We start from the raw sequence: 12926 nt of genomic DNA on the forward strand, positions 1-12926 counted from the left end.
TTTAATTAACTTTTTATTTGGCTATTTTTATTTGTGCTATTAGAGACTTATAAATAAATAAATTACTATGAATGCATTTAATGTTTATTTGAATATTATGAAATTTACTAACAATGAATAAATAACCAAATTAAAGTAAATAATAAAAGTTACTATTAATTCATTGAATATTTATTTTAATATTTACTAACAATAAATAAATATCCAAATTAAAGTTAATAATAAAATTTACTATTAATACATTGAATATTTATTTTAATATTTACTAACAATAAATAAATGATCAAATTAAAGTAAATAAAAAAGATTATTATTTATTTCAATATTATAATATTTAATATTTATCAACAATAAATACATGTCAAAATTAAAGTAAATAAATAAAAAATTATTAATATTGATTTTAATATTTACTAACAATAAATACATGACCAAATTAAAGTAAATAAAAAAGATTAATATTTATTTTAATATTATAATATTTAATATTTATCAACAATAAATACATGACCAAATTAAAGTAAATAATAAAAATTACTATTAACACATTGAATATTTATTTTAATATTTACTAACAATAAATAAATGACCAAATTAAAGTAAATAAAAAAGATTCATATTTATTTTAATATTATAACATTTAATATTTACCAACAATAAATAAGTGACAAAATTAAAGTAAATAAAAAAATACTATTAATACAGTACATTTAATATTTTATTTTAATATTATATTTACTAACAATAAATAAATGACCAAATTAAAGTAAATAAATAAAAATTACTATTAATACATTTAATATTTATTGTAATATTTACTAACAATAAATAACCTACCAAATTAAAGTAAATAAATAAAAAAATACTAATACATTTAATATTTATTTTTATATTTACTAACAATAAATAAATGACCAAATTAAAGTAAATAAAAATATTAATATTTATTTTAATATTATAATATTTAATATTTATCAACAATAAATACATGTCAAAATTAAAGTAAACAAATAATAAAATGGTGAATATTTATTTTTATATTTAATATTTACTAACAATAAATAAACAACCAAATTAAAGTAAATAAAAAAGATTAATATTTATTTTAATATTTACTAACAATAAATAACTGACCAAATTAAAGTAAATAAATAAAAAATTACTAATACATTGAATATTTATTTTAATATTTACTAACAATAAATAAATGACCAAATTAAAGTAAATAATAAAAATTACTATTAATACATTGAATATTTATTTTAATATTTACTAACAATAAATAAATGACCAAATTAAAGTAAATAATAAAAATAACTATTAATACATTGCATATTTATTTTAATATTTACTAACAATAAATAAATGACCAATTTAACGTAAATAAAAAATATTAATATTTATTTTAATATTATAATATTTAATATTTATCAACAATAAATAAATGACCAAATTAAAGTTAATAATAAAATGACTATTAATACATTTAATATTTATTTTAATATTATAATATTTAATGTTACAAAATATTCTATTTCTAATAAACGCTGTTCTTTTGAACTCATTTTTGAACTATTCATCAAAGTATCCTGAAATTTTTTTTTTATCAATTTCCACAGAAATATGAAGCAGCACCACTGATAATAATCATAAATGTGTCTTGAGCATCAAATTCTCATATGAGAATGATTAGTGAAGGGTCATGTGACACTGAAGACTGGAGTAATGATGATAAATTCAGCTTTGATTACACTTTACTATATATTCACATGGAGAACAGCTGATATGAATCATAATAATATATCACAATTTTTACTGTGTTACTGTATTTTACCTATAATTCTAAACAAAATGCAAACAAATCAGTGTTTTAATAAATTTATTTTATTTATTTATTTTATTATTTATTTTAATATTTACAAAAAATGTACAAATAACCAAATTAAAGTAAATAACTAAAATAATTACTATTAATACATTTACTATTTGTTTTAATATTATAATATTTAATGCATTAAATTGATCAAAAGTGACAGTGAAGACGTTTATAATGTTACAACTATTTCTAATAAATGAATTTCTTTTGAACTTTATTCATCGAAGTATCCTGAAAAATAAAATGTATCACAGTTTACACACAAATTTGAAGCAGCAACACTGATAATAATCATAAATGTGAAAAATGATTTCTGAAAGCATCATGTGACACTGAAGACTGGAGTAATGATAATAAATTCAGCTTTGATCACAGGAATAAATTACACTTTACTATATATTCACATAGAGAACAGCTGATATGAATCATAATAATATATCACAATTTTTACTGTATTTTTTTTAACCTATAATTCTAAACAAAATACAAATAAATCAATGATTTAAAGGGTTAGTTCACCCAAAAATGTAAATTCTGTCATTGATTACTTCCCCTCATGTGGTTGGACACCCGTCAGACCTCCCCGTTCATCTTCAGACACAAATGAAGATATTTTAGTGTAAATCTGATGCTCTGAAAGGCCTCCATTGGCTCAATGCACTTTACACTCTCAAGACCCTTAAAAGACACTAAAGACTAAAGTTACAAAGTCCATCTCACTACAGCGGCTCTACAATAACTTTATGAATCGGCGACAATAGTTTTTGTGCACAAAAAAACCCTAAATAACGACTTATATAGTGATGACGATTTCAAAACACGGCATCATGAAGCTTCGAAGCGTTATGAATCAGTGAGTCGAATCAGCGGTTTGAAGCGTTATGAATCAGTGAGTCGATTCAGCGGTTTGAAGCGTTATGAATCAGTGAGTCGATTCAGCGGTTTGAAGCGTTATGAATCAGTGAGTCGATTCAGCGGTTTGAAGCGTTATGAATCAGTGAGTCGATTCAGTAGTTTGAAGCGTTATGAATCAGTGAGTCGATTCAGCGGTTTGAAGCGTTATGAATCAGTGAGTCGATTCAGCGGTTTGAAGCGTTATGAATCAGTGAGTCGATTCAGCGGTTTGAAGCGTTATGAATCAGTGAGTCGATTCAGCGGTTTGAAGCGTTATGAATCAGTGAGTCGATTCAGCGGTTTGAAACGTTATGAATCAGTGAGTCGATTCAGCGGTTTGAAGCATTATGAATCAGTGAGTCGATTCAGCGGTTTGAAGCGTTATGAATCAGTGAGTCGATTCAGCGGTTTGAAGCGTTATCAATCAGTGAGTCGATTCAGCGGTTTGGAGCGTTATGAATCAGTGAGTCGATTCAGCAGTTTGGAGCGTTATGAATCAGTGAGTCGATTTAGCGGTTTGAAGCGTTATGAATCAGTGAGTCGAATCAGCGGTTTGGATCGCCAAATTTCAGCAGTTTGAAGCGTTATGAATCAGTGAGTCGATTCAGCGGTTTGAAGCGTTATGAATCAGTGAGTCGATTCAGCAGTTTGGAGCGTTATGAATCAGTGAGTCGATTTAGCGGTTTGAAGCGTTATGAATCAGTGAGTCGAATCAGCGGTTTGGATCGCCAAATTTCAGCAGTTTGGCGGTTTGACACGCGATCCGAATCATGAATCGACTCACTGATTCATAACGCTTCGAAGCTTCATGATGCCTTGTTTTGAAATCGTCATCACTATATAAGTCGTTATTTAGGGTTTTTTTGTGCACAAAAACTATTCTCGTCACTCCATAAAGTTATTGTAGAGCCGCTGTAGTGAGATGGACTTTGTAACGACGTCTTTAGTGTCTTTTAAGGGTCTTGAGAGTGTAAAGTGCATTGAGCCAATGGAGGCCTTTCAGAGCATCAGATTTACACTAAAATATCTTCATTTGTGTCTGAAGATGAACGGAGGTCTGACGGGTGTCCAACCACATGAGGGGAAGTCATTAATGACAGAATTTTCATTTTTGGGTGAACTAACCCTTTAATAAATAAGTGTTTATTCATCTTGCTGGGAGTTTATTAATGCAGTGTTTGTGTTCAGATGTGCGTGTGTCCGCCAGCATTGATTTACCGCGGCGTCCGCTCCTGAGGCGAGGCAGTACGGTCGCCCTGATCTGCAGCGTCTCCGTGGAAACCACGGCCGCTTCTCAAGTGGAGGTGCAGTGGCTCCAGAAGCCGGAGGAACCGGCGAGGAAAGACGTCACGTTCTCTGAGGAGGGCAAAGGTCGCCTCATCGCAGCCCTGACCTACGACGGGCTGGCGCGCATCTACAGCAACAGCAGCGAGCTGAGCGTCGACCGCGTGTCCGCCGCTCGCTACCGGTTGAGGATCTTCTCGGCCGGCGACGAGGATCAGGGACACTATCAGTGTCAGGTGGAGGTTTGGGCGCAGGATCCGCGGGGCGGATGGTACAGTACAGGTGCGAGAGCAGAGTCCGCGACCGCACACCTGTACCTGTACGCACGCGGTGAGTTCCAGCTCAGACCGGTTTCTATACCGGAATAACATTCTGTGATAATGAAAACATGGAGGAAATTGCAGAATCCATTCATAAAAATGGAATTTACTGTTTAAAGCTTGTACAAATAAATCAAAAGTAGGTCAGACCACTTAAAGATACATCTCTATATATATCGACTAGGGCTGGGTATTGACACCAATTTCACAATTCGATTCTATTTCGATTCGATTTTCGATTCAATTCAATATCGATTATTTTGGATATGTATCAGGTATAATCATAGACTGTAAAAAAATATGGACGTAGTGTCCGTGGCTTCACCCATAGGATTCTGATGAGCCGTTCTGAAGTATGGACGAGATGGCCGTCGCCATCTTGGCAGCGCGTCACTCCAGGATAACAGAAAATGGGCAAAAAGGCGGGACGTGGGCGGAGCTTAAGTGACGCGATGACTAACAGACAGCAGATAAATGGCTATCCACCTGTCACTCGAAGTGGCCACGCCCTTAATTATGCAGAACTTTAAGGCTTTATATAATGTAAACGAATGAGTTATAACAAAATTCACCCCCCTCACAGTCGTCATGAAGGGCAAAATGAGCCGTATAGACCAAAACCACAATTTGTACCAGGCTGTAAACATGTTTTATTCTGCTCTAAAGTTGGCCATTTTAACATGGGGCTCAATAAGATTCTGCTCCTTCTGGATCCTGTCCCTAGCGGCCAGTCGATGAACTGCAGTTTGAGGCACTTCCGTATTGGCTTCAAGAGAAACTGCGGGAGGAGCCGCTTGGGTATAATACATGGAAATTTTTCTTACGGAAAATTAATTTCTAAACTAATGTTGTAAACTATGAGAGTCAGTTGATACTACATTAACCTACTAATATTGAAGGTAAAAATTAACAGATTTGTATACAAACACTTAAATGACACTGTTTTTTTTATATATATATATATATATATAAATAATAATAAAGTTATAATATTAACTTTACAATTACATAATCATATTTCTACTCCAATTAGGTTTTTGAAATATAAACATTTAAAGGGATAGTTCACCCAAAAAAAAAAAAAAGTGATGTTTTTCTGCTTACCCCTAAGGCATCCAAGATAGGTGTCTTCGTTTCTTTAGTAGAACACAAATGAAGATTTTTAACTCCAACCGTTGCTGTGTGTCACTCATAATGCTTGTCAATGGGGTCTAATTCTATTAGAGTAAAAAAAACATGGACAGACAACGTCAAATTAAACCCTGCGGCTCGTGAAGACACATTGATATCTTAAGACACGAAACGATTGGTTTCTGCGAGAAACCCAACGGTATTTATGCAAATATATCACCTCATATCAGACAAACGCTTCAGCGGGTCACAGATATATTCATAGATACCTCATTAGTGCCTGCGTGGATCATGGCGTGGATCGCTTGAATGAGGAATCTATGTATATATATCTATGACCCGGCCTGAATTTTGACCTCATACACGGGAAGTGATGGCGGTCTGCAGAGCTGAAGCATTCGTCTGATATGAGGTGAATATATACTATAATATAGTCAAATTTACCCCTATATAATTCCTCTATTTTCGCGCTGTGTTTGAGCAACGCGTCGTCTTACTGTAAACACAACGCACGGTCAAATAAAGATGTTATTTATAAATTATGGATTAATTATACATTTTGTTTTGCAATTTTGTATTGAGTATTGTTTGCTACTGTGTTGCTATTTATTCAAGTCTGCCCGTTTCCTAGAAAAAAAAATCCGATATGATGGAATGAATAAAACAATTTTCATGATTATCCAAAGTTTATTGCTGTTGTTCTCTTTTTCAAATTATAAATGATATAACTATACAAATGAATAATTAATTAGGTCAAACTGTGCGCTTGAATTCGTATGTTATCCTTATCGTAAGCTGTCATTTATTATTATTATATTATTATTGCTCTTCATTGTCTATTTAGGGTATTTTAGTGATTTAAGTAACATGGGTTATCTTAATATGGGATTAATGACATTTTATTATAATATTACACCACCCAAATATGTATTTATTTCCATCTAATTCTCGTCGTCATTGCAGGTTGGTTTAGCCTATAGTCAACAAAAAGTGATTAGTGTAACTGCATAAAACAACAGGACAAAAACATAGTTGATGACTAAAAATAATCATTTCATGACTCTATACATTACTTTGTGAAGACAGTGGCATAATACAGTGACATATTACGTTTTTTAGCCGTATCAATACAGTGATAATCTGCATGGGTAAATTTTACCCGCCGGCGGTTTTAGGTATACAGCGACCTCTGGCGGTTCTAGTGTTAATAAATAAATAAAAATTATCCTTGGCATAATAAATTCATGTTCACCAACAGTGATGCCAGTAACTGTTACTCTATGTTGTGCTCGCTACTCAGGTGACAACACAAGGACTATTAATTAGCATCACACGCACAATAACCGGAATTTAAAACTGTGAAGAAACAAATAATCAGTGAATGTTTGGACCGATATAGGCTACATAGTAGACTAGGATTTGTGGGCTCAACATCTCTTCTCTTTATGCCTTTAGCCGGCTTTGTTGCCGCTCTGTTTTGAAGCGTTTCATATATTTTCATAGTTTTGTGCACTTAAAGATTATTAAAACATATATTGTTCTCACGTATCGATCATATAATTGTTGTCCCTTTACAGAGCTGCACATTACGTTTACAATAAACTATAAATCTTGTAATTTTATATTATTTGTGTACGCCCATATAATTATTTACATTCATATATAAATATAAATTAAATATAAATTGTTTTTCATAAATGTATTTAATAAGAACACAAAGCAATTTGTACCTTTTCATTAACATGTTTAGATTTTATAAAATTAGTCAAAATATTTTTTTTGGATATACAATTTCAGGAGATACATTGTTGACGTTACTGTTAAAAATGCACTTTCCAATAAAGTGTTGGCAAAAACGGTTGTCATTTTAATGTTGAGGCTGCAGAGGTGTTGTCGGCAACTGATGAATGTAACTAATAAAGTAACTTGTAATCTAACTTAGTTACTTTTAAAATCAAGTAATCTGTAAAGTAGGGATGCCACAATTCTCAATATAATATTGAACCATTCGGTACGGCATTCACGGTTCAATACGCGCTTGTGAATTGCGGTTTTTCGGTTTTGCATTGAATTAATTATTTTTCTACAAATTCTATCAATTGCCTCCCTCCATCTCAATACTGAACAACGCGACATACATTCACATCACACGATAGTGGTGGAGTTATACTCACGGAACACTGTAGTTATTCACAATCATGAAAGTTCATTCTTTGAATGCGTTTTAAAGCCTTGCCGGCTCATTCGCGTGCGCGGTTTTAACATGCGCTTTTCAGAGCGCGCGCACTAAAAGCCTGTCAAACACGTGATTACTGGACTAAATAGTCGTCTTACTGCGCTAATACTGTCAAATACACACAAGGTTTATATAAACACAGTCGGTTATGTCTAAAGTGAAAGTAAAATCGCGTGTGTCAGTATATTAGATGAACGGAGGTCTTAAATTGACAGCCGCGCAGCCTATAGTGAACACGCCGTCCTTAAAGGGACAGTTCACCTCTAAAATTCTAGTCATTATTTACTCACTCTAATATTGTTCCAAACCTGTATTAATTTCTCGGTGACAGAATTTTCATTTTTGAGTGAACTATCCCTTTAATGTTAATACAACAACAAAAGACAAAGAGAAAATCAGTCACTGCTCTTGACTGAAAAAAACTAATTCAGTAGCTTTAAAAAGAATCAATGTATATTTTATAGTGAAGTCTATGTAGTGTTTTATTATTGCATTTATTAATTCAATTTCATACTTAAATGCAGCTGTACAGCTCTGAGCTGCCAGTGTCAATCTTTATATATATATATATTATACAATACACTAGGAATGTGTACAAGGTTTTTTTTTAAGTAAAGTTTTAAGTGTAAGTAAGATTTTTCAATTATTTTAAGTAAAATAAAGAAAGAGTATTGCAATAAAAAATAGTATTTTTTTTCCTTACTGTTCCTGTCGCCTAAGAATAGAATAACAAAAAATGTATGTGACAAGCCATCAGAACCGAACCGAAAACCGTGGTTAAAAACCGAGGTATGTATTGAACCGTGGACTAACTGTATTGTTGCATCCCTACTGTAAAGTAACTAAGTTACTTTTAAAATCAAGTAATCTGTAAAGTAACTAAGTTACTTTTAAAATCAAGTAATCTGTAAAGTAACTAAGTTACTTTTTCAAAGTAACTGTGGCAACACCAAAGACAGCACTGGTGTTGATCTGAGGCTCATTATTGACTGTGTTTGCTGTGTTTTCTCCGCAGTTGCTGACCTGCTGCTCATCCCGCTGGTGGTGGGCGTGTCTTCTTCTCTGTTTGTGGGCGTGTTGATTATTGCGACGGTGACTTGCTGCTTCATGAAGAGACTGGCTAAGCAGCGCACTCGCATCAGGAAGTAGGAAGTAAGACAGAGACGTTCATGGAAAAACCCTGAGAACATTGGGTTTATTTTGGCAGACGTGATGCCCACTCACAATTGGAAATGGAAAATGTGCTGGATGGTCACGATACATTAATCCATAGGTGGATGGGAACAGTTGCACACACACAAACGCATGAACATCGTGATCTGAATGAAAGGCGGATCTAAACCACCCCCTCGGTCTAAACTAGAAGCTAAATGCAGTTGTGTTTTGGAGAACTAGCAGAAGCACTAATAATAACCCACTGAAATCACTCGCTGATGTGTGCTCATAACTCAGTGTTAGCTGTTAGTGTCAAATACTCTCATGGCATGCCATAGTTTTTCACCTTTTCACTTTTTGTATTCAAAAAGTGTGTGAAATGCATTAATAAACGGCGTTCCAGTCACATGGGAGTGAATTCCTCCCTCGTGCACGTTTGTTTCACAGTGACGTGTTTTTATAGGTCGTTTATTCTTCTGTTCTACATTGTGAACGGTCAGTTTGACAAAATTAAGAAATGTCCGGGTCATATTTTAACTCAAAAAAGAATATTTTTTTGCACAATTTCCGTAATATTTCATGGAAATTAAACAAATATAAAACAAATTTACAACATGTATACCAAATTTCTCATTTTGTCTCATTCCAAATTTCTGCTCTGGACATTTTGATTTATTATTTTAATTATTATTATTAATTTTATATTTTTCCCCCCATACATTTAGGACAACAATTGTGGTGATTGTTGTACTAAAAACAAAAAACAAAAATCCTATGGCCGAAAACAAACACATATTTATTTATTTTTTCCTCCCACAGTTTGCATAATATTTTAATGGAAATTAAACAAATATAAAACAAAAATTTACAACCTACATGCCAAATTTCTCGTTTTCATTTCTGGTCTGGACCTTGTTTTTTATTGACATTTATTATTTATTTTTGATAGTTTTTTATTATTATTATTATTATTATTTTTGTTTTCCCCCCATAAATTTAGTACTACAATTGTGGTGATTGTTGTACTTAAAACTAAAAAAAATCCTATGGCCGAAAACATATATATATATTTTTTTCATTTGCATAATATTTTAATGGAAATTAAACAAATATAAAACAAAAAAATTTAAACAAATTTACAACCTATATGCCAAATTTCTTTTTCATTTCTGGTCTAGACAATGTGATCCTTTTTTTTTTTTTATCATAATTTTCTTTTAATACATACAATTGTGATTGTACTAAAAAATCTATAATTGTATTTAAGAAAATATAAAATATTATTTTGTAATTAAAAAAATTGCATTAAAAAGTGTTTACATAATGTGAAGAAAATCTTAATAACATGCAGGAAAATCTTTAAAAAAATATTTTTTTGGGGTGAAATATGAAATACGCCCCAGACATTTCTTGCCATGTTTGTGAAATTCACCTGAATACGAGTAATATGTGTAACACAAAGCCGAATAAGCTACGAGGAGTTCACATTAGCAGTTTACAATGGTACCTAAAAAAATAATCAAATAAAACCAAACCACTTTACCTTAAGACGCTGAACTGAGAGGATGAAATGAGCTCGGGCTTTGAGCCGAGAGGCTGTTTAGTAGTAACATCTGCCAGGATTTCTGCACTTACAGGACCAAAGTGAGACATGGACCAAATCTTGTATATCTGCAAATCATCCTAATGTTAAACCTCGGTTCGGCGTTGCTATAATTGTACTGTTTTGTGCATCTGGGTCATTCTGCAAAACAGGTGTCCATCTTTAATGACTTCAGCAATGAAATAAAGTCTTGAAGTTGTGTTTCCGGGATGAAATATTGTGCTGTTCCATAAGTGAACTTTAAAGGGTCATAACACACACAGTTTCTGCCAGTCTGGTGTTAATCTGGAGTATCTCTAGAGTAGTGTTGATCCTTCATATCTCCCAAGAGTCTTTAGTTTATCAGATTTATAAAAGACAGAAACACTGAACCCATTCTTTCTGGCGTGCAGTGGGCGGAGCTAAAGAGTCACACACACACACACACACGCACACACACATCAGTATAACTCTCGATTCTCTATACGTTGTTGTTCACAATATTATATGCACTTATGCACCAATTGTCAAAAAAACACTTTCACTCACGCCTGGGAACAAACACACACTTGCAGAACTCCGGAAACACAAACTGCATCCACTGTTCCCTTAACTGTTCCCTTAACGTGTGTGTGTGTGTGTGTGTGTGTGTGTGTGTGTGTGTGTGTGTGTGTGTGTGTGTGTGTGTGTGTGTGTGTGTGTGTGTGTGTGTGTGTGTGTGTGTGTGTGTGTGTGTGTGTGTGTGTGTGTGTGTGTGTGTGTGTGTGTGTGTGTGTGTGTGTGTGTGTGTGTGTGTGTGTGTGTGTGTGTGTGTGTGTGTGTGTGTGTGTGTGTGTGTGTGTGTGTGTGTGTGTGTGTGTGTGTGTGTGTGTGTGTCGCCCTTTATTAAGTTAAACAGGGCATTACTCAAAAAAAACTTCCTGAAACTCGTGTGTGTCGCCCTTTATTAAGTTAAACAGGGCATTACTCAAAAAAAACTTCCTGAAACTCGTGTTTGGCACAGAAATACTCCGTCATTCGTCATATATTTTGTCCATGTTTATCATGAGAATCAACTCTTCAACAGTGTAAATAAGTCAGAATGCATGAAATAGCATTAAACTCAAATTAAGGCCTTAAAATTGTCTTAAATTCATAGTCATCATGGCATTAAATGCTGCATGCATTGAAAAAAAATTATATTATTCATAATTTTGTCCTGTTTTCCAATACAAACTAAACAAGTTTAAATAAAGATAAATTTACTTGAGATGCAAATGTAAAATTAAGTCTTAAAATTTGTAATTAAGTGAGTTTACGCTTAAAACAACAACAAATATCTGTCAAAGCTTCTAAATTAAGCAGATTTTTCTGAACCCATTGGCTGACATTTCTTGTTTTAGTCTTAAACTTCATTTTGACGAATTTCACAAAAAAACAAAGCTTCATATTTTGCCATATTTTGTAAGACAGACATTTGTCTGTCTTACTTCCCAACTTCACCACAACTGAAGTTAATGTATCTTGATTTAGGAGTCTTTAGATGCTAAGGAAAAACAGTTTGATCATAAGGTACAGTAAAAGTTATTTCCATATTGTTGTAGTTTTGGGCAAAACGATTCAAGCTTCTTTTTTTTTTGTTAAATGAATTAAAAAGTAACACTATATTGCCAAAAGTTTTACAAACAGCTTCTGCTCTTCTGGGAAGGCTTTCCTCAAGGTTTAGGAGTGTGTTTATGGGGATTCTTCATTAGTGATGTTGGACGAGAAGGCCTGGCTCTCAGTCTCCGCTCTATTTCATCCCAAAGCTGTTCTATCGGGTTGAGGACTCAAGTTCCTCCACACCAAACTCCTCATCCATGTCTTTATGGAGACGCTTTGTGCACTGGTGCATGCTGGGACAGGAAGGGGCCGTCCCCAAACTGGTCCCACAAAGTTGGGAGCATGAAATTGTCCAAAATGTCTTGGTGAAGCATTAAGAGTTCCTTTCACTGTAACTAAGGGGCCAACCCCTGAAAAACAACCCACCCCATAATCCCCCCTCCACCAAACTTTACACTCGGCACAATGCAGTCAGGCAAGTCCAGTTCTCCTGGCAACTGCCAGACTCGTCCATGGGATTGTCAGACAGAGAAGCGTGATTGGTCACTCAGAGAACACGTCTCACTGCTCTAGAGTCCAGTGGCGGCGCACTTTACCCCACTGCATCCCACGCTTTGCATTGCACTTGGTGATGTAAGGCTTGGATGAGCAGCTCGGCCATGGAAACCCATTCCATGAAGCTCTACACACTGTTCTTGAGCTCATCTGAAGGCCACAGGAGGTCTGGAGCTCTTGACTCTGCAGAAAGTTGGCCACTTCTGTGACCCTCAGCATGCGCTGACCCCGCTCTGTGACCCTCAGCATGCGCTGACCCCGCTCTGTGACCCTCAGCATGCGCTGACCCCGCTCTGTGACCCTCAGCATGCG

At 34.0% G+C, this 12926-nt stretch overlaps 1 protein-coding gene across 1 annotated transcript in view; it reads left to right on the forward strand.

Moving 5' to 3' along the window:
- The window catches only part of igsf8 (immunoglobulin superfamily, member 8), a 28881-nt gene extending 19141 nt beyond the window's left edge, over positions 1 to 9740 (forward strand). The window contains exons 5-6 of the mRNA XM_079840161.1: positions 3959 to 4384; positions 8757 to 9740. Of these exons, the coding sequence (XP_079696287.1) occupies positions 3959 to 4384; positions 8757 to 8890 (560 nt within the window). The 3' untranslated portion in view covers positions 8891 to 9740. The remainder of the gene's footprint in view (positions 1 to 3958; positions 4385 to 8756) is intronic.
- The last annotated feature ends 3186 nt before the right edge of the window (positions 9741 to 12926 follow it).

Source organism: Gobio gobio (assembly GCF_949357685.1).
Source record: "Gobio gobio genome assembly, chromosome: 17".
In the NCBI taxonomy this organism is placed as follows: Eukaryota; Metazoa; Chordata; class Actinopteri; order Cypriniformes; family Gobionidae; genus Gobio; species Gobio gobio.